The sequence below is a fragment of the Phaseolus vulgaris genome, chromosome 7, assembly GCF_000499845.2.
Source record: "Phaseolus vulgaris cultivar G19833 chromosome 7, P. vulgaris v2.0, whole genome shotgun sequence".
NCBI classification, from domain to species: Eukaryota; Viridiplantae; Streptophyta; class Magnoliopsida; order Fabales; family Fabaceae; genus Phaseolus; species Phaseolus vulgaris.
Genome location: NC_023753.2, coordinates 35,467,858 through 35,489,063, shown reverse-complemented (window position 1 = coordinate 35,489,063; position 21,206 = coordinate 35,467,858). Strand labels below are relative to the sequence as shown.

Below are 21,206 nucleotides of genomic sequence, written 5' to 3'. Positions count from 1 at the left end.
GAAAAGAAAATTACATATAAGTTAGATATTAAAGCATTGTAAAGGAAGATTAACAATTAAGTATAAGATATAAAATAAATAAGTCTCAAATATAAAAGAAAAATGGAACATGCAGAACTTTTTTAATTTTACTTTATTTATACTTTTAATTTTTCAAGAATTTAACTCAAATTTAAAGGATTTTTTTCAAAACATAAAGTAAAAATGAGTAAGATGGACAACATATAAGTAGAAGAACCCATAAACTTATTGTCTTAAGGTTTTGCATTTGTTCGCAACCAATTGACAATAAATTTCAAGTTAAAATGATTGCTCTTCAACTGCTTAATCAATATCCATTTTGACAAATCAAGATATAACTGAGTAGTTCCTATACGATTTATGTGAATAAATAACTTTCTGTTAAAGTCCATATAATACTACACATTTGATAAATAAAAACTACAAAACCATAAATAGAAAACAAGCTTGACCTTTATTAGGTGAGCAAACCATCTAATCAACATTAACATTTTAAATGTCATCCAATAAAAGATGAAAAGATCATGGTGAAGCTTACTACAAAACACAAATTTAATTTGAATTTGTTGCATCATCTTAAGAATCCATCTACATGTAAATGCATACATTTAACCTTTAACCTTTGCTACGAGAACAAAATATTTGTATGCAAGTAATAATGATCTTATTCAAGATGCCTACAAATAAAAGTTTCGCCATGAAAAACAAACCGACGATGTCATGCAAAATAACAACTTATTTTTCATGCATTATTTGTTTCAAGTTATTAAATAATAGATCACAGACGGTCTACTGACTATCATCTTATGAAAATCTTTAAAATTATTTTTAAGATCTACTCAGCCACCTTTCTAGAGCTAACATATTTTTGGTAAAGGTTGTTTTTCCTTAGATAACATCAATAAAGACTTGTAATCTCATCATATTGTTGAGATTCTTTCCCCTTAGTGTCAATCATAGTGAGTTGTTTTATATGGTGCTCAATATTTTTCTTAGTAATATCAATACGATGTTTGACTTGTTTGATTCATGATTTGACTACATGATAAGATCAATGATGATTAGGTTGAACAAAAATCTTCAATTCATTGCATATAACTTGTAGCTCAACTCAATATAGGTTATTTTGTAAGTTGTAGTCAAACTTCCTCCCCTTTTAAAGCAAACATGTTATTTTTAAAGGTTGTTCTTCCTTAGATGACATCAATAAACACTACATAATTGCAGTTTGTTGTTGAAACTATTTCTCAGTGTCAATCATTGTAGGTAATTTTGTATGGTGCTTGATATTTTGCTTAGTAATATCAACATGATGGTTGACTTACTTGATACGATATTTCACCGAAGAGAGGATTTATGACGATCAAGTAAAAACAAAATCTTTAATTCATTGCATATAACTTGTAGTTTGACCCAATGTTGTTGTAGGAAAAACTCTAATTCGTTGGTTGTCTTTTATTATAATGTTGATAATTGGTGTTCATATGTTATTCTCACTTTATTATTGTATAGTTTTGAGTCTAGTTTGTATGGTTTCATCATTATTTTACAAAATTTTATTTCATGTGTGTTTTGAGGTTGCTAGATATGAAACTAAGGTGTCTCGAGGAATATGAGGTGATAGTCTAACTTTCCGTACAAACTATAAATTAGGGTGACTTGAAAAAAAATTTACTCAAACCCCATAGGAAACAAATGTTCTTACACGAAAAAAAAAAATCTTTGAAGAAATTTTGAAAAAGTGAAAACTTTGTATCAAGCTATTAAGTTCAAGAAAATGAAAGTGTCAAAAAGATCCATGTGCAAATAACTCTTTAATGTTATAATAAAAAAATTAAAAATAAATATATGTGGATCATCCAAAACACATTAGCATGACGTACTTCTCGTGTTTGAACCAGAGTTTGAAACCAAACTTAAGTGTCATTCACCCTATCATCAATAAAATATAAAAATAAAAGAAGTATGAGTAATAAGATAATACTACTTTTAATAAATACTCCTATCTATATTTTTTGTGTTTCCTAGATAAAAATAAATACAACAAAAATAACAAAAAATAATTAAATTATTTACTACAAATGTATAATAAAATAATAATTGAATTGTTATTCTTGACATAATTATTAAAATAGCTTATTAAATTACTAACTAATTTATAAATATTTCCAGAATTGTCAAATTAAGATTGCCACAATTGTAAAATGTTGCAATTAATACTTGTTATCACTCAGTACACACTACCTAAATATTTTCAATTGACATTATAAGACCATATATGTATAATTAAAATTATATGGACATTAAAAATGTAGAAGTAAAAGTAAGTTAATTTATCACATTTTCATAAAGCAGTAACGTAATAAAAATAGAGAAAAAAAAAATAGTGAAGAAGTCCTACCATTATAATCTTAAAGAATTATTTAGCTACTTTAAACTTGTTTTCCTTCATAACCAAATTAGATCAAGTTTTATTTTTCAACGACCAAATTGAATATTTAATTTTTTTCAAATAAATAAATAATTGATTTATTAGATCATGTGTGAAATATTGCATTTGTAATGTAAAAGAACAGAAATAACAGTACTATAGAACAGTTTTACCTTGTTATCCAAATGTAACATATTATCTATAGTAAATTTTTTCACTTTTACTTCAATCATTGATATTTCAATAACATTAATTTAGAAAAAAGAAAACTTAATATAAAAGTATATGAGGGAGGGTTGCAACTTGCAACTTTTTAGAAAGCATAAAGTGAATGAACAATTAAAAAGAGAAACGTGAACAGTGTAGAAAATAGAAAAAAAGAGAAATTTCTCACATGGCTAAAGGTAAAGTCCAAAATTTTCATCCACTGGGGTGCAAACAGTCATTCAGTTGGGTAATTTACAGTTACACCCTCGTGAAAAAAATATAACTTTCATGTTCTAATCACATTGCTCTTCCCAACAACAAAATATTATCTTACCAACAACAATTTCAGTGAAGCATTCTGTATTGTTTCTGTATGAAGCACCATCTATTTACCACAAAATTTTCACCCTTCATCCATCAACCAAACATGCAAAAACAATGCATCAAAAAGAATAGTTTTGCCTTCTCAGAAATCATATTCTTCTGTCAATAATCTGTTCAAAAGAATAGTAATGCAAAATGAGTAAATGAGAGAATCAATACACAAATATCAGTAAGAGCAGAAAGTATGTATAACAATAAAAGTAACAGATAATATATAATATAACTCATACCTTCATGTTTCTTCTTCAAACTTCTTGCAAATAACAAACATATAACCAGAAAAGTCACCCCAGCTACTCCTCCTAATATTATAGCAGCAGTTTTCCCTGGATTTTGCCCTGCATCACCAACAGGCAACATATCACAATAGCAGATCTAAAGATGATCATACTAGCAGGTATCTTTGAACCCTGGAACAACTAATTCAGTGCAGATTTAGGTAAGTGTTTGCAAAATTGATCATAAATCAAACAGAAGTAACTATGATTAGAATTGATTTTGAAGTGAAATAAATTCATGTTAAGTACTCAATAACTTTATGGTTGAAGCCAAATAAGTGAATGTTTATGTAATATATTCCAATACTTCAGCATGAATTTGACAGATAATTAAATTAAAAATGCACAGAGCATTTCAAAGTGAACTTAAGTTTATAAAACAAACAATGAAAATGACAGATTGTTCAAATTTTAGAATGATGTTAAAACTTAAAAATTGAGGCTTCTCTTTTGCCTTTACATTCATATCTGTTTGGTCCGGTGTGTGCGAGTGTGTAAGTAGGTAGCTTAGGGGTTTGACATGAATAGTGACGTCATCTAGTACCTGAAGAAGATGAAGAGAATGAAGGTGATGATGAAGATGATCTAGAAGGAATCCCATTTGGGTAATAGCTATAACTGATGAAACACTTGTGAAGAAAGACTTGTCCTGAAATAGAGCTGCCACATTCAACCTGAGCTCTCTGGACAGCATTTTTCACACACTCCCCACAATCTGAGTCACCAACATCCCCTTCACATTGCCCCATCACATACAAAGACTGGTAGCTGGTGGTGTAGAAGCCATGGCCACTGACCACCCCATTTTCCATCACAGATAATGCAGTGTCCCTCCTCTCCTCAAACCCTCTCCCAGCAGCATTTGTTGTCCCACAAGTCTTGTACAGCATCTGCATACCTGAGATTTGGGAGAACCCTGCAACCTCATAGAGAGCGTAGCATCCCAGTAGTTGGACCCTTGCAGCGGTGGTTTTGCCACAAAGTTTGTCACACAAAACTGGGAGCCTGCTGACACAGTTGTAGCAGTCAGAGTTGGTGAGATCCCCTCTGCATTGGAAGAGACCAGTTATGGTGTTCTGGCCAGAGCCAGAAGTGGTCTTGTAGAACTTGGTTTTGGTGGATTGTGAAACCAATGAGCCAAAGAGTGCAGAGAGTGCCTGGGAGTACACCCCACTTGGATCTGTGAAAGAATCCTTAGAGCAACCCTTGTAGACCAAAGTGGAGTAATCAGAAGCAGATTCTGCAACATGGGGTGACTCAAAACATGTGAACACAACCAACAAAAATGAAAATAACATGAGTTTAGTAGAAAACCCCATTTTATAACTCTGGAGTTGAGGAATCAAAACATGGCAATTTGAGGAAAACCCTCCAATGCTCAAAGGGTATGAGAGAGATCAAGATTTGGTGTAGATTCTTTGGCCTTTTTCTGCTGCTTTTTGCTTCATCTAGAGCTCAAAGGATTTGGCCTTTTTCCTTTATTGAGTGACTCAAAATTCTGGTTTTGTGGTTGTCGATAGAGTTGGGATTCACTTTCGATTGGATATCCTACAACCTCAGTAGATATGGAGATGAGTGAGCTGCATCTACCATCTTTATCTCTCTCTACAATCAGTACAATGTACAATTAAAAAGAAAAATAAAAGACTGTATAGTGTCTACTTTTCAAAACCAAAAACAAAATGTTTTACATGGCTTACTAGTTTTCATTTTCTTTTTATTATTATTTAAAGATAATGAAAATTGAAGTGTTTGAATTATTTAAATATTTTGTAAATTTAGATCCATACTTCTACTTTTAAATAAATATAATTCATCGAATTAAAAAGAACGATTTTGGTAAGTCCAATTAAATAAACATTTAGATTTAGGTAGATCATATATTACGTTAAATCCTTTAAAAAATTAAAATCTATAATTATGAACAGATATGTTTCTCTAATCTCAAAGAAAATAAAAATTAATTTATATTACTTCTTTAAAATTTAAAGATTTAATAATTTTGTAAGTATTTAGAATTTATATCACTAAAATCTATCTCATCACGAGAAGAGCAAATGGACAATATGTTTATCATGAGATTAATATGAGCTTTTTTTCATCTTCTATTTCAGAAATTTCAAGATCTTTTTATGTTAATATGAAACTTTTCTTCATGAAAAGCTTTTTCTCATTTTCTTGCTATGGCACACTAATTTAAAATATTGAAGTTTCTCGCATGGTTGTAAATGACATTTTTTTTTCCTTCAATTCCTTTGAATTATTATTTTTTTCTTTTTTCAAATCGTCCATTTTAAACTTGTACATGAAGAAGTAGAAGACATCTTCATCATTTGACTCTTTGGTGTTTGATAAGTGGTCTACTGCTTCTAAAGTCTGAACTTCTTTTCACATATGTTGTCTCTTAATGGAATTATATTTATAATTGGTCCTAATTGAAGCCTATAATGTATGGCCAATTGATGATAGAAGTTACTTGTTATTCATGGAATAATGAAATGAGTATTTTTTGGAATTGACTTTGCATGGAGAGCTTAGTCAAACAATGTTGAGACTTACTTTTGTTTGCAAACTTAGAGATGCACCTCGTGCACTCTTAAGATTCTAAGAAGTCCATTCACATGAACTTTTCCAAATCTCTAACATTATTAATGTATGTTGTTTTGGGATCTTGAACTTTTGTCATGTCATCCAACAACTTCAAGTTGATTTGAACCTTGAGAAACTTTGTCTTAGAGCTTCTAACCTATTTAGAAGAATCTACAATTTCATATCCTTCATGATGAAAGATTCTATTTAACGTGTGAGAGTTGCAACTTTTCTTATTTGCAGGTCTTCATTATCCCCGTACTTGATCTTTAAGGAGTCTCAAATCTCCTTGACCAATTTTAATGTGCAAATTATTCATATTTAAACAATGCACAAATTAGAATGTACCTTGCCTTTTTGAGTTATATCTCATCAAACAATTTTTGCATCGATCTTGATATCTCCTCTGGTCTTAATCTGTCATAGTTGATATTGTGTGGACTTAACATACATCCCGAATGATCTTTCTAGTAAGGAAAGTCTTCTCCCATAAAAGCTAAAGACCTTGTAAGGGATGCACCTACGCCTATTAGTTGTTGTTACATGTTTGTCATTATTTGGATATTTCCTCTAATCGTGGTGAAACGCTAAACCCTTTAGAGGTTGAGAGGTTGAGCTCTGATACCAATTGGGAAAAATAGGTCAAAACACAAGAAGGAAAGGTTAATCATGTTTCAAATCTTTTTTTAAAATATTGGAAGAAGTTAACTGATGATGTGCAGTCTGACAATGGCTTCTCTTGACAAACACATTATCAAGTCAAACACAACTTCAAATTTAATAGTTTGATTATCTAAAAAGCTTTTCAAAAGTAAATATCATAAAATTTAAAGAAACAAGAGATAAGAAGGATTATATTTTTAGATTGATTCTTCTATTAATGAAGACATTATCCAATTCTCAGTCAATAAATTGAGTTTCGCTAGACAACTATCGCTATAAAAAAACAAATGAGTATTATTTGGACCTTGATCATTTATTACTAAAATTAAGTATTATTTGGATCACAACAAACCTTCACAAGAAAAATACAACACTAATACATAATCTTTGTATTTCTTTTAATTAAGATGAAGTTGGAAGAAACTTTTATAAATCTTGTTAAAATAACTCATAAATATCTCTATTAACCCTTCAAAGTAATATTATACGTATAAAATAAAGAATAAGGGTTCTATTTATATAGTTTCTAAAATACTCATCAAAATCATTTAATCAATTATTTTAAGTTGATAATCAATTACTTTAGTAAAATATAAAAATCAGTTAAAAATTTGTAGATTATTTTGGCTTTTCATTAATTTTGAAAAATAATCTAAAACAATGTTAATTGATTATTAAATATTAATCGATTATTTTCTAAGAGCAGTTACAAATACAATTTTATGATGTACATAAACATTTTAATCAATTACATAAAATCCTAACAATTAGAACATTTTTCACATTTTAATCTTTTAAGAATATTTTTTTATTTTTACTTTTTAGTATTAAGTTTAGGTTGGGTACTAAAAGTGATACTCTGATAAAATTTGTGTTTATATTACCTTATGAAAGCTATAGTTATAGCATACAATATATTTTCAACATCAACATGGAGTCACTTTAGGCACGTCTTCTAAAAGATTTTAGATGTTGATATGAACTTTTAAGATACTTATGTGAGCCGAAGACGTTTTTTACAAATACATAAAATATATGTGTTTGTATGGTCTAAATCTGACGGGAAAAGTTTAGTCATAATCAATATGTGCCAGAAGTTGATACAACTGATGTTTCATTGACTTCTTTCAAGGATGTTCCAAAAGCAATCCTACAGAAGGACAATAATTACACAAACAAGGTCTAAAATTTTGCTTGCCATTCCAGTTACAGTACTAAATCAAAATAGGTCCAATGTACCATTCCATGTATAATGCTGATCAATAGGAAGAGAAGACCTAGAAGCAGGGAAATTCATAAACCAAAAGGTAGATGGGAATAATAAAATGCTTCTGTTATTGGCTATATAGTATACATCAATCTTATTATACTTTACACGAGTTAATTACCTAAACATCAATCTGAACTCTGGAGGTAAACATAAAAAAAATAGTGCATAAAATTTATAGTTAATTTGACTGCAAAATCAATAACCAAAATATCATCGTTATTATACAAAAGCCATTTATGTCAAGTTTCTACAACAAAAATACTTTATTTGTAGTTGTCCAAATAAACCTGCACTTCAAAATTTGGTTAACAAAGAATTAGAGCAAGGAAAATAAGACAATGTATCAATGCCGTGAATCACAGGAAGAAAACCCAAACGACATAGCATAAAGGTATAAAAAAGATAAAACAAATTACTTCAATTCTTTTCGAAACTACAAAACTTTGAACATGTCCTTGACAAAAAACATTGAATACAAGAAAAACAAGGCACTTGCTTATATAAATCACTGCTCCATGTATAGCTTTTCAAGCAACAGGGACCTCAATATCAGTGGCCAAAACTGGAGCTGGCCGGATGTATTCCTCTTCCTCTTTTGGAGGATGGATTGTGACAATATCAGGGAGGGGAGTTTTAGGACCCTGCTTCCCTTTAGGATCCCAATCAAGCATAATCTTCACCTTAATGCCAAGAACACCCTAAGGAGACACCAAGGAAAAAAAATAGTATCATGACAAAATACTTAAGTGAATCAACAACAAAAAAGATAAACTTTATCAAGAATCTATTAAAGATTGAAATAAAATAACCTGTCTGAGGAGAACGTGTCTGACTGCAGAGTCAATATAATCCTTGACAGGTTGCCCAGAAGAAATCATATAGCCATCCTTGAACTTCATGGATTTTGCCCTCTGGGCTCTCAATTTCCCACTCACAATCACCTGCTCAAATCAAACAAGCAAACCATCAGACAAAGCAACACCACAATATCAATACCTCAAATAAAAACACATGGATAACAAACCTCGCATCCTTTAGCACCACTCTCCATGACAAACCTCAAAACACCATAGCAAGCCCTGAAAGACAAAGTTCAAGAGTAAGCAGCATTACAACAAATCCAGTACAAAATTGCATTTGTTCAAACAAGTAAAAATGACATTCCGAGCATAGCAAAATAACAAAATTATCAACTAATCAAATTTATGTTTTTACAGACACAAATAGGTCTAAATGACAATTTTTTACTTATAAAAATAAATGGATCTCCATACATTCTTTAAAGAATAAGAATCCACATAGATACACTACAGTAAATAACAAAAGATTAATTTCTCCTAATAGTAAATTGTCAAACCAAATAAAATCAAGGTAGCTAATAAAATTCACATTTATCAATAACATTACGAAGCAATCAAGATTTTTAAAAACAATCCCCAACAGCAATTCCACAACAACAACCTTCTTGAACTGCAACTGGCATTGCATCTGTATCTTTAAAGCTCACAATACTAATTAGGACAGGATGCAATCAACTCTGAAAAAGCAGTACACAATTGCAATTCCAACAACAACATCAACGATCCTAAGATCTCCACAACTGGGATTACAACAGCACCATCTTCTACAACAATCCTTAATATCAAGGACTGCAATAAATCTACATGTTTGTAATAAGGGAAAAAGGTTTGGCAAAGAAGAGGAATCCCCAGTGGTACAGGGGAAACTTCAGACCAGTGTCATAATTGTGCGAAATATTGAGGATCACCATGTATCTATAAATGTTATAACGACAACAAAAATAATTGATAGAAATTACTATTTATACCTGCGTACGGCAAGTCCACCGAGGAGCTTGTAGCGGAGAGACTCAGCCTGAGCAATAGCGCAAAGTCCCCTGTTGTTGACTTTCTCGGCGTAGAGTTCAACGCCGTTCTCTGGAAACTTGAACCTCTTCTGAACCACCGAGGTAAGTTCCCTGATTCTCCTTCCCTTCTCACCTACACATACACAAAGACAAAACCTTCAATACCCAAATCGAACAAAAAACATAATACAACGTTCCAGAACTAAACAGAGGCACACTCACCGAGTACAGCTTGAGTTCTAGTAGCTCTGATGATGATTTCGGTGCGCATTGGTGTAACCCTCACTTCCACACCGGAGTAACCGTCCTCCGCCAGCTCCCGCGTCAGAACCTCATTCAGTTCCGCGAAAAACACTCCATCAGCCACGAACTGCAATGCGCATACGCAAATCGTTTAATTATCGACTATTGAATTTTTTTAAAAGCGAATCTTTAAATGAGAAACTAACCTTTCTCTTCTTGCTCATTTGAGTCGCCATTGTCAACAATCCAGGTGATGTCGAAAACAAAAGCAAGTGATGCAGAAACGAAAGTGCGGCTAGGGTTGGGATATGGCAATAAACCCTAGTTTCTGGGTAGGTAGTGGAATATATAGGTAGAGGCAGAATGGAAACCCTAATTTGTGTAGAAAAGATACAAATACAAATTAAACTGAAAATAATTGTAAATTATATATATTAGCTATAACTATTTCATTTTGAATTCTAAACCAATAAATGAATTTTTTTTTCTTATTGAAAGAAATAATATGAATGAAAATTAATTATAAAATGAATGCATTTTGTTTAATATAAAAATAGGGGAAAAAAGTAGAAAAAAAAAATTAAAATATTTTTATATTTCAAATTATGGATTTAATTTAATTTTAAGTTTAAATGTTTTACCTTAACCAATTTTACTTTAACATCTCAAATTTAGAATTTTATCATTTTTATTATTTTTTCTATATTATTTTCAATCAAAATAACACAACTAAATATTTTTTAAATTATCATCATTTAAAAATAAATAACATTTTTTCAAAACAAACAATATACTTTATTAACAGTTAATTATATTTTCAATATAATATAACTGTTGTACATGATCAGTCAGTTCAGTTATACAATTTTTTTCCATAAATTATTTAACACAATTAACACATGTGCGAGTTTAATTAATTGCTAATTATTATTTTAAAAAAAATACAAATACAAATTCTTTACAAATGTTTGACACAAGCAATTTATATAAAACTTATTTAGGAAATATTAACAAACTCGTGAATAGAATTAACTATTTCACTATGATTGAATCTTACCTTCTTACCCGATTTTATAATAAAAAATCAATTTGTCATTTGTGGAAATTTAGAATAAAATTATACTATTTTAAGAAAAGAAAAAAGAAAGAGCAAAAATATTCCTCACACTTCTCCGAACATTTGTTGAGGGTTTTTTAAATTGTTTTAGAATTGCACCTATTTAATAGTTAATATAATAACTAAACTTGTTGGTTAAAAACTGAATATAGCCTTCAATTCAGCTGAATCAATATAAAAATATGTGTGCAATTTGTTTTGTTATTTATGGTTTGAAGTCTGATTTAATTATTTTGAAAAATAATTTTATAAACTATTGTTTGTTTGTTTTCATTAAAAGATTTTCAAAGTAGATCTTGAATGTCGTTACTCTGTAAAATAACAGGTTGCAAACAATCTATTCACTTCAATTTTAAAAAACTTATAAATTCTTCAATGACGGTGAATAAACTAATGCAGAGTTTTGATCATTTGGTAAAATTATTCTCACGCTAGACAAAACACATATTTGTCCTATACTTTAGTTTTAATTTTAATTTGAAACTTATTGAGTTGAACATACCGAATTAGTAAGTGTTAAAGGTAATTTTTTAAATAAAAAATATAAAAAGTAAAAATCAAGGGACTAATATTTTAAAAAAATTAAAGACTAAAATTACTAATTTTTTGAAATATAGAGTAAGTCTGTTTTTTTTTTTATAAAAGAGGAAAATCTTATTCCCATAAACTTTTTAATAAAAAATTCTGGGAGAAAAAATAATAATAAATAATTTGTAAAAAATCTCTTATTTTTTTAAATTATTTTATTTTATAAATGATTTAAACTTAGTTTAGAGGAAAAACTTATTTTATATTTGTTTCATATTTTTAAAAAATAAAAAAGTTAATTCTTGAAATAATACAATTAAAAGAAAGCCTATTAAGTTTGCTTTATAACATAAATAATTATACTTTTCAAAAGAAATTATATTCAATCATTTTTGTTTGATTTGAGATGTGAGTGGAAAAAGAATAAAATAAAAGGAAGAAAAAAAAGAATAAAGAGTAATGTTACTTGGATTCAGCAAAAATAATAGAAAAGTTAAAGAAAAAAAGTAAAAAGTGTTTAGAAAATTTGACTGATGCAATAGAAAAGAGTAAATAAATAGATTAAGTGATATTGAAATATAAAAATATTCTTGATATAGTTTTAATAAGAATTAATATAAAATAATTTATGAAATTGAAATACTAAAATTTATTTTGTTAATAAAATTTCATAAAAATAAATTTGTAGTATAGCATTATATTTGTATATACTTTTAATTTATCTTATCAATATTTATTTGAAAAAAAAATAAAAAAATTACTAATATCAAATTAATATTCAATAAAAACTTAACTTTTTTTGAATTCAAATAAAAAACAAGGATGATTAAAAATTGTAAGATCAGTCTAAATTAATATTAAATAAAAAAATTATATCAATGTGGGACATTTTTTTTATTATATTTAATTTTATGATACTTCCTAAATTCGCTAATCTTTCCTTTTTTTATTTATGTAAAATTACTTAATTTACTTTACCTGTGAAATACTCATATTTGAAAAAATTATCCCAAATCTTATTTTATTTATTTGAAAAAGTTGTTAAGGTAAATAAAGAGTGTTAGTGTTGGTGTAGAATGGAATTGGGCTGGTTACAAAGAGGCCCAATGATATTAAAAAGAGGCCCAATAATGCCCAATGATTTAAAACAGACCCAATGATGCGGATAACATTGATAGAAAACCCTAATTAGGTGTGTATAGCTGTTGTCGTTGTTGTCGTCGTCATCATCGTCTTTGACAGGGAGAAGGAGCTGAAGAAGAAAAATGGGGCGTGTAAGGACGAAGACAGTGAAGAAGTCGTCGAGGCAAGTGATAGAGAGGTACTACTCTCGGATGACGCTCGACTTCCACACTAACAAGAAGGTTCTCGAAGAGGTCGCTCTCATCCCCTCAAAGAGGCTCCGGAACAAAATCGCCGGCTTCTCCACCCATCTCATGAAGCGCATTCAGAAGGGTGCCGTGCGCGGCATCTCCCTCAAACTGCAGGAGGAGGAGCGCGAGCGCCGCATGGACTTCGTGCCCGAGGTCTCTGCCATCCGGACCGAGCAGATCGAGGTCGACGGTGAAACCCTCGACATGCTCGCCGCCCTCGGAATGTCCGAAATCCCCGGCGTTGTCAAGGTCGATCCTGTCCCCGTACAGGCGCCGCTTGCCTTCGGCCGTGGCGCCGGTGGAAGGAGGTTTTAATCCCGACCGCATTCTTTTCGGGTTTTTTTTTCGGTTTTTGATAGTTTTGGTCATGTTGTTAATGAGATAACTAATTGTTATGCTTTGTGATTTGGATTATTATATATTTTAGGGTTTACGCTTCTGTAGCTGAGTTGTTTTGGATGGTTGGATTCATTAAACTTTTAATGAAGTTTGGTGTTGCTTATGATTTGTATGTTTATAGTGTTTTTATTGTTTGAACTGGTTGGCTAATAACTTAGTTTGATTTATGTCCTAAAATTATGGTAGAGTTGTACCATAGAGTTGATCGTAGTCGGATTTGGGTTCTCATTTGATCTTCATGTCATTGCTAGACAAGGTTTTGATCTGTAGCTGGCTTCTCCAAAATTCACTCAGTAGAGAATTTCTAGTTTTTTTCTTGCCTAACAGCGTGTAACGTGGTTACTGTGAGAATTGGGCTGCTGCAATAAACCAAGGGGGAATGGAACCACAGCCTTTGATTATAAGTGTTCTACCATGAAACCAAAATTGTTGTAGCATGAGTGATTATACAACACCTACCTCTAATTTAGCCGTAGCCAAAATTGTCAGATTTCGTATTGTGTTCATTTGTCTCTGATTTGCCTCATTCGAAGTCTTCTATTTGCCGCTCTCTTGTAAATTACCTCTGCCATTTGTCGTTACATTTAAGCATCCTTGACTTGCAGAAAACAACTTTTAATCTGTAAGCAGGATAATGCATGCAAAAATAGTAAAACTGGAAGTTTTTTTTTTCTTTCGCTTGTCAAACAATAGTGCCAATGGCTTGAAAATTTTCATAATACATCTTGGTGTTTGGAAAATTGATATGATTATATATAATTTGGTTGGATTAAGGTTTTTTTATCTTGACCTAAACTGATTTGAAGAAAAAGGTTGGGTTGTTATCAAAGTGCACTTCAATGATTATCTATTTGAGGCCATGAATTGAAACAGAGGTACAAGACAGAGTGATCTTCTGTCTCCCCATTTATTTGTTTTATAGATACTTTTGTTTGATAAACTTTGCAGATCCAATTTTTCTGTCTTTTTTTGTTGTCTTAATTTCATATTTGGTGGCGTGCTGATGGTTTTCTTATTTAAGATATTTTCGCACAGCCGCTTCATGCTTGGATAAATTTAGGTTTAATAATTTTTTTCCTAGCTAAGATAATTTTCTTTTATTTTGTTTCACTATTTTAAATATTTCTAATTTAGACATCATGTTTTTAAAATGTTAGTATAGGTTTATTTTTGTAATATATGATTATATGATCAATTATTAAACTTTTATATTTTAATTTGAGTATATGTAAATTAACTGACTATGTGAACTAAAGTTATTTTGACCGATTTCGTGATTCATGGCAAAATAATAAGTAAACAAGTAAAGTTTTAAAATATTAAAATTAGTTTTTAGAAAAAATGAAGGTGTTATCACAGTTTAAATTAACACTAAGTATGTTTTAAGAAAATATACAATTTTTAAAAAATATCAAAAAGCTAACATTTTTATACTATTTTTTCGATTCATACGTCTAATGCTAAGCGTTTCACTAATGATAAATGTAGGATTAACTTTCACCTCCTTTATTTGAGAGCATGAAAATGGACATTAAATTAATTTTATATCTCCTATGCGTTAGATAAAGGTGTGTTAATTTTAAGCCTTTTAAAAATGTTCATTAAACTAATGATTTGGACACTTTCTCAATAAATCTTTTGTGTCAAGCTTCTATCATTCATCTACCTCTTGAATAAATAATTCACATTTATATCACAGAAATTTCATATAATATGTCTAACTCTCTCATAAGAGTGTAATAAACACTTGGCACCACCACCAATGCCCACCACAATTAATTTATTTTCATAAGGGTAATATTGGAATTTAATTTTACGGGGCTGTAGCTTAAAAATAAGGGGGATGCAGGAAAACAGGCCTCATCGAGATTTGGCCTGTTATTGAAATGGGCCTTAGCCCATATTGAAATTCTGCTGTTTGTATATTTTTGGGCGCAGAAGAATATCTTCCTTTAACTACAAAAAGTAAGTGAATTCAACGATGGCGTGGTTGTATCCGCCGACGGCGAGGCAAGTGGTTGTGAGTGGCGGCGTATTCATCGTCGGCGGTTTGTTCTTCGGCGTGGGAGCTTATTTGTCGTTTGTTAACGTGGCTCCTCAACAGGAGCGGTTGAAGGCTCGCAGGGAAGTCATGAGAAATTATCTGAAGAAGCGATACGGAGATTGACGCCGATGCAGGGTTTCAGACTCCAATTATTGGCGTTAGGGTTCTTTCTTTGTTATGCATTCTGGGTAGGGATAGTTTTGCGTTTTGCTCAATTTTGATGATTCCTGTACAAATTCTTTTGTTGGAAAACAATTTTAAAACTTTCAATTTAAATAAATGAAAATTATATTACAAATTAGATGAAGTGATAAATTTTTGTATAATAATAATACCGTATTTAACAGCTTAATGTTAATGATTTTAAGGATGACTTTGTTTTCGCAATTGAATGTGTATAAATGAAATTTACACGTCTTTAATTACTTTTATTATAACTTTTGAATAATTTAAGGTAATGTAATTCAAAAGAAATTCTAAAAATGTTTTGAAGGAAACTTTCTTGAAAATTAAGGAAAAATTTAAACATGAATTGTATTCATAATATCTTACATCAACACAAATTAATCTATTGAAAAGAAGGAGATACGGTGAATTATTAGTTTGAAACTCTTTTTATTATTTAACGAACCTTGAAAACTTCTATTTAAGGCAATTAATTCAATGAACGTGATTTTTAAAAACATAAATAAAAACAAGAAATATAAAAAATATTAGAGGAAAGGATATGTACAAAGTTATTTAGACTTGTTTGAACCAAATCCTATTATAACAATTTACTCAATCTTAGGTATAATGTTTCCATTATCTTATAAATATCATAATACAACCATCACAAAAATGCAAAATGTTACAATATATGAACCAAAAATCTCTTCAACAATCTTCAAAGATACTAACTAAATGCAAAAACCTATTTCAGCAAATGCACCTTAGAACGTGTAATGAAAGATCACACAAAATAAGGAGAAAACGTCATCTTTCTATTTCATATAGTTTAACATTGGTATATCTTCAATTAATAGGGTAAGAATAATATAACAATATATTACTTAATTAAGAGATAAATTAAATGATTAAAACATTAATTAAAATATAAAAAAATTAATCACTTAATAAAAAAATATTAATAAATACTTAATTACAAATATTTAAACTTGTTTGATATATTTCATTTTATTAAGTGTGAATTTATTTAATTGAAAGTAGTGTTTTAGATTATCATTTTTACATTAATAATTGTTTTGGTGAAATACTTATATTATATTATAAGTGATATGATTTTGTTGATAAACTCAAATTATAGATGAATTTGAGACTCTTGCCTCGGAAAGATTGGATGTTATTTTTCGAATGAATTGATTCCTTATCAATTTCATTCTTATATTTCTAGGAATAGAAAACAATAGTTTCAAAATCTCAATAAAATAAAATGGATAGTTAGCTAATAATTGTAGAGCAAGGGCAAGTTAGATTTAGTTGTGCCATGGTTTAGTTTTAGATAGATATAAGTTATGAGGAGTAAATAAACAGTAGGGTGAAGGTTCAAAGATTTAAGCATGTGTTTCTATAAGGAGTAGCTAAGTTCTAAGATAAAAGTAGAAATTTTATTTGATCTAGTGTTAAGTTTGGAAGATGTTATTAGTGTCAATAATACAACATAAGATGACTCTAGCTGAACGACAAAGCTTAAAAGGAAATTTGAGATTTAGTGGAAAAAGAAATAGAATTATTTGAACAAATAAATTTTGATTTATTATCATTTTTATTCTTTTCTATTTTACACAAGTTAGAATAAGTGTATATTTTGGCTATTTATTTTTAGAAAAACGAAGATATTGAAATTAAGTGTGTTTTTTTATTTAACAATTATTGTTTGACTTATTATTTATCATTTTTTAAGTTAAATGATTTATGTAAATAGTTTCACATAAGCAATGTCATCTCCAAGAAGCAAGGTAATCAGAACAATTTTTTTAATATAAGAAACTTTAATGTTATTATTTAAATATAATTTAATGTTATTTAGGGTTTGTGAAAGATTATCCATATTTTAGACCCTGCGTTACACTATTAAGTAAAATAGTTTCTTGTTCATACAATTGTAACCATTGCTTTAAGGGCTTAGCAATTGAAATCTATTTATATATGCATTATGATTATCAATATAATGTTGATATTTTAAAACAATGATGGAGTGAATGGAATCTAGAAATTGGTCTTAGGGTCACATATCTAGCTGTTGCAAAATTGGCTTTATACATGTTGGGGTTCATGGGGTCAAATCGATGACCATTGAGGTGCACTTTCATATTCAATGAGATCAAAATGTCCATCAATTTATAGTCAAAATCAATATTGCACAACAATCAATTTATCCTATCAATTAAAAAAATTCATTAGCGCAGAAATTAAAAGGAGTGTTGAAATAAACTCTATGACAAACTCTACCATCGTTTTAGCGCAGAAATCAAACATAGTCATTGGCCAACCACTTCAAACAATTAAAACACTATCAAGATAGAAATCATAAGCAACACCAAAAAAACTCCATTCCATTAATAAGTTTAACGATTCCAAGCATCCAAAACTCAACTAAAGAAACTACAGAAATGTAAATTAGTCATCTAATTAACAACACGAAAAAAATCTCAAAACCGAAATGACGGCGGTGGGAATTAAAACCTCCTTCCACCGGCGCCACGGCCGAAGGCAAGCGGCGCCTGTACAGGGACAGGATCGACCTTGACGACGCCGGGGATTTCAGACATTCCGAGGGCGGCGAGCATGTCGAGGGTCTCACCGTCGACCTCGATCTGGTCGGTCCGGATGGCCGAGATCTCGGGGACGAAGTCCATGCGGCGCTCGCGCTCCTCCTCCTGCAGCTTGAGGGAGATTCCGCGAACAGCACCCTTCTGAATGCGCTTCATGAGGTGGGTGGAGAAGCCGGCGATTTTGTTACGAAGCCTCTTTGAGGGGATGAGCGCGACCTCTTCGAGAACCTTCTTGTTGGTGTGGAAGTCGAGCGTCATCCGAGAGTAGTACCTCTCTATCACTTGCCTCGATGACTTCTTCACTGTCTTCGTCCTTACACGTCCCATTTTCTTCCTTCAACTCCTTCTCTCTGTCAAAGACGATGATGATGACGACGACAACAACAACCGCTATACACACCTAATTAGGGTTTTCTATCAATGTTATCCGCATCATTGGGTCTCTTTTAAATCATTGGGCATTATTGGGTCTCTTTTCAATCAATATCATTGGGCCTCTTTGTAACCAGCCCAAATTCATTCTACACTCTGGCAATTACTTCCTGCACCATATAACTGCACCCAATTTCATGGGAAAAAGACGAAAATGTCCTTTAAAAGGTACATATAAAAATACACTCTGGACCTCTTTTTCGAAACACAATAATCTCTTCCAAATTTACTTTTTAATGTATTATTTTCAAACATAATAATTTCTTCTAGATTTTCTAGATTTACTTTTTCAAAATGTATTATTTTTAATTTCATATTTCATTTTCGAAATAAAAGACATTTTCGGAATTTGAAAATTTTGTTGGTGCAGGTTCAAAAATGTTGAGTGTAATAAGTCTTTGCCCAACTTTAACACTTTTAGACCCTGCTCTTTATTTACCTTAGCAACTTCTTCAAATAAATAAAATAAGATTTGGGATAGTGGTGGAAGAAGAGAAACAAAAAGAGGGGTGAGTGAGGTAAAATGATAAAAAAAAATATGTGAATATGTGTATTTCATAAAGATGTAAAATAAAATAAGTAATTTTACATAAATTATAAAAAAAAGATGAGCGAATTTAGGAAGTATCATAAAATTAAATATAATAAAAATTGTCACACATAAAACTATTTGGATATAATTATTTTATTTAACATTAATTTAGACTGATCTTACAATTTTTAATCATTCTGGTTTTTTATTTGAGTTGAAACAAAGTTAAGTTTAATTTAATATTAATTTGATATTAGTGAATTTTTTATGTTTTTTTATTTCAAATAAATATTGATAAAATAAACTAAAATTATATAGAAATATAATGCTATATTAAAATTTTCATTTTACGAAATTTTATTGAATAAATAAATTAAATTACTATTTTCTATTAATTTTAGAACCTTTATTTTTAATTATTTATAATTTATTTATTTTAAAAAATCCTTTAATATGAACGCTTACTAATTAGGTATGTTAAACTTAATAACTTTCAAATTAAAATTAAAACATAGGAGAAATATGTGTTTTGTCGAACGTGACAATAATTTTCTCAAATGATCAAAACTTAGCATTTGTTTATTCACGTCATTGAAGAATTTATAAGTTTTTTAAAATTCAAGTGAATAGATTGTTTGCAACCTGATATTTTACAAAATAATCAGATTCAATATATGGTTTGAAATACATTTAATGAAAACAACAAGCAATAATTTATAAATTTGTTTTTGCAAATATTTAAACCACACTTCAAAGCATAAATAACAAAGCGAATTGCACAAATATTTTATATGTATTAGATGCTATATTCAAGTTTTAGCCAACAAAATAAGTTATTATTTAACACCATTGTCAAATAACTTCAATTCTAAAATAATTTAAAAAGCTCTCAACAAAGTGTGAGGGATACTTTTGCTCATTTTTTGTGTGTGGAATATGAATTATTTGATTTTGGAGATTTACGGCTTCGTTGCAATTTCTTAATAACACATTCACGCATACTTAATTTTTATCTTCATCAATAATTGAGTCTCTAAAATGGTTACAACAATTAGAAAATAAAAGTAAAAAAAAAATATTGGGAAACACACATATATGTATATAACAATTTTTAGAAAAAAATTTGTTTTAACCATTTTAAGAAAATAAAAAAAAAGTATACCAATTTAAAAAAAGAAAAAAAAAGTATACCAATTTAAAAAAAGAAAACTCTAAGAAAAAGACATAAAACGAAGTTTGTACAATAGAGCTTTTTTGACTAATGTATAATGTTGTGGCTTTTGAGTTCTTCTCAGCATTCAATGAACTTTATCACATTTTATATCAGTAGTCATATTCAATCCAGCACAAGATCAAAAAGCTACTCAACTTTATATATACACAACTCAAGAAGTGTCACATACCCAATTTTCCTTTTTTGCTTTGCATTTAGACATTTTTTCATTCACTCTCTTTTATGAATCCACACAAAATAATTACTTTAATTATATATATAGTTCACTTGATTCAATTCGACCAACCTTTGTGTATGAATATGTAAAAACCATATTTAATATAAAAATGTAGCTAGGTATGCATTATAATGCAAAAGAATAAAAATGGGTCATATATTTATTACATATATGTTTTTACATAAAACTTATTTAAATGTATTTATAGAAAGAAAACTTGAATGGATGTGATGAGAGACATAGAGAGAGTAGAAAAATAGGTTGAATCTTCTATGGAGTCTTCAACCAATTGACTCCATTCAAAAGTTAGGCCATAAATGTGACTTCTCTTTCGTCTCCACTCTCCAATTTCTTGTACCCACATATAATTAATAACTTTATCCTTTTCATAATATGTACACCTAGAAACATATAAATTTCAATTTAAAAATATACTTTTTGCTATAACTTTTGTTTCAATAATAAGAACTGATTTACAAAAAAATTGCAGTTGTAATTTTTTGGAATTAATAAGTGAACAAATTAAGTTAATTAGTGATCTTTTATGTTTTGGTTTGCATTATATATATACCTTAATTTTATTCTCTTAACTTTCACAAGTAT

The 21,206-nt window shown here is 29.7% G+C and overlaps 4 protein-coding genes across 4 annotated transcripts; 1 reads left to right on the top strand and 3 right to left on the bottom strand.

Annotated features, from left to right (window-relative positions):
• Positions 1-2,851: 2,851 nt before the first annotated feature.
• On the bottom strand, positions 2,852-4,967 carry LOC137830364 (plasmodesmata-located protein 2-like). The gene is made up of 3 exons (XM_068637652.1): positions 3,866-4,967; positions 3,274-3,381; positions 2,852-3,153 (listed from the first exon to the last, which is right to left on the bottom strand). Exons 1-3 carry the CDS (start codon positions 4,638-4,640, stop codon positions 3,146-3,148), a joined length of 891 nt encoding a protein of 296 aa, XP_068493753.1. The 5' UTR covers positions 4,641-4,967; the 3' UTR covers positions 2,852-3,145.
• Positions 4,968-8,199: 3,232 nt separating this feature from the next.
• On the bottom strand, positions 8,200-10,352 carry LOC137830365 (small ribosomal subunit protein uS3x). The gene is made up of 6 exons (XM_068637653.1): positions 10,160-10,352; positions 9,933-10,080; positions 9,672-9,843; positions 8,868-8,922; positions 8,653-8,784; positions 8,200-8,541 (listed from the first exon to the last, which is right to left on the bottom strand). The coding sequence occupies exons 1-6, from the start codon at positions 10,187-10,189 to the stop codon at positions 8,371-8,373; spliced, it is 708 nt and encodes a 235-aa protein (XP_068493754.1). The 5' UTR covers positions 10,190-10,352; the 3' UTR covers positions 8,200-8,370.
• A 2,511-nt stretch (positions 10,353-12,863) lies between these two features.
• LOC137829433 (small ribosomal subunit protein eS17-like) lies at positions 12,864-13,286 on the top strand. Its single transcript, XM_068636235.1, has one exon. It carries the CDS (start codon positions 12,864-12,866, stop codon positions 13,284-13,286), a length of 423 nt encoding a protein of 140 aa, XP_068492336.1.
• Positions 13,287-17,944: 4,658 nt separating this feature from the next.
• LOC137830362 (small ribosomal subunit protein eS17-like) lies at positions 17,945-18,612 on the bottom strand. The gene has a single exon (XM_068637651.1). It carries the CDS (start codon positions 18,513-18,515, stop codon positions 18,093-18,095), a length of 423 nt encoding a protein of 140 aa, XP_068493752.1. The 5' UTR covers positions 18,516-18,612; the 3' UTR covers positions 17,945-18,092.
• Positions 18,613-21,206: the final 2,594 nt, after the last annotated feature.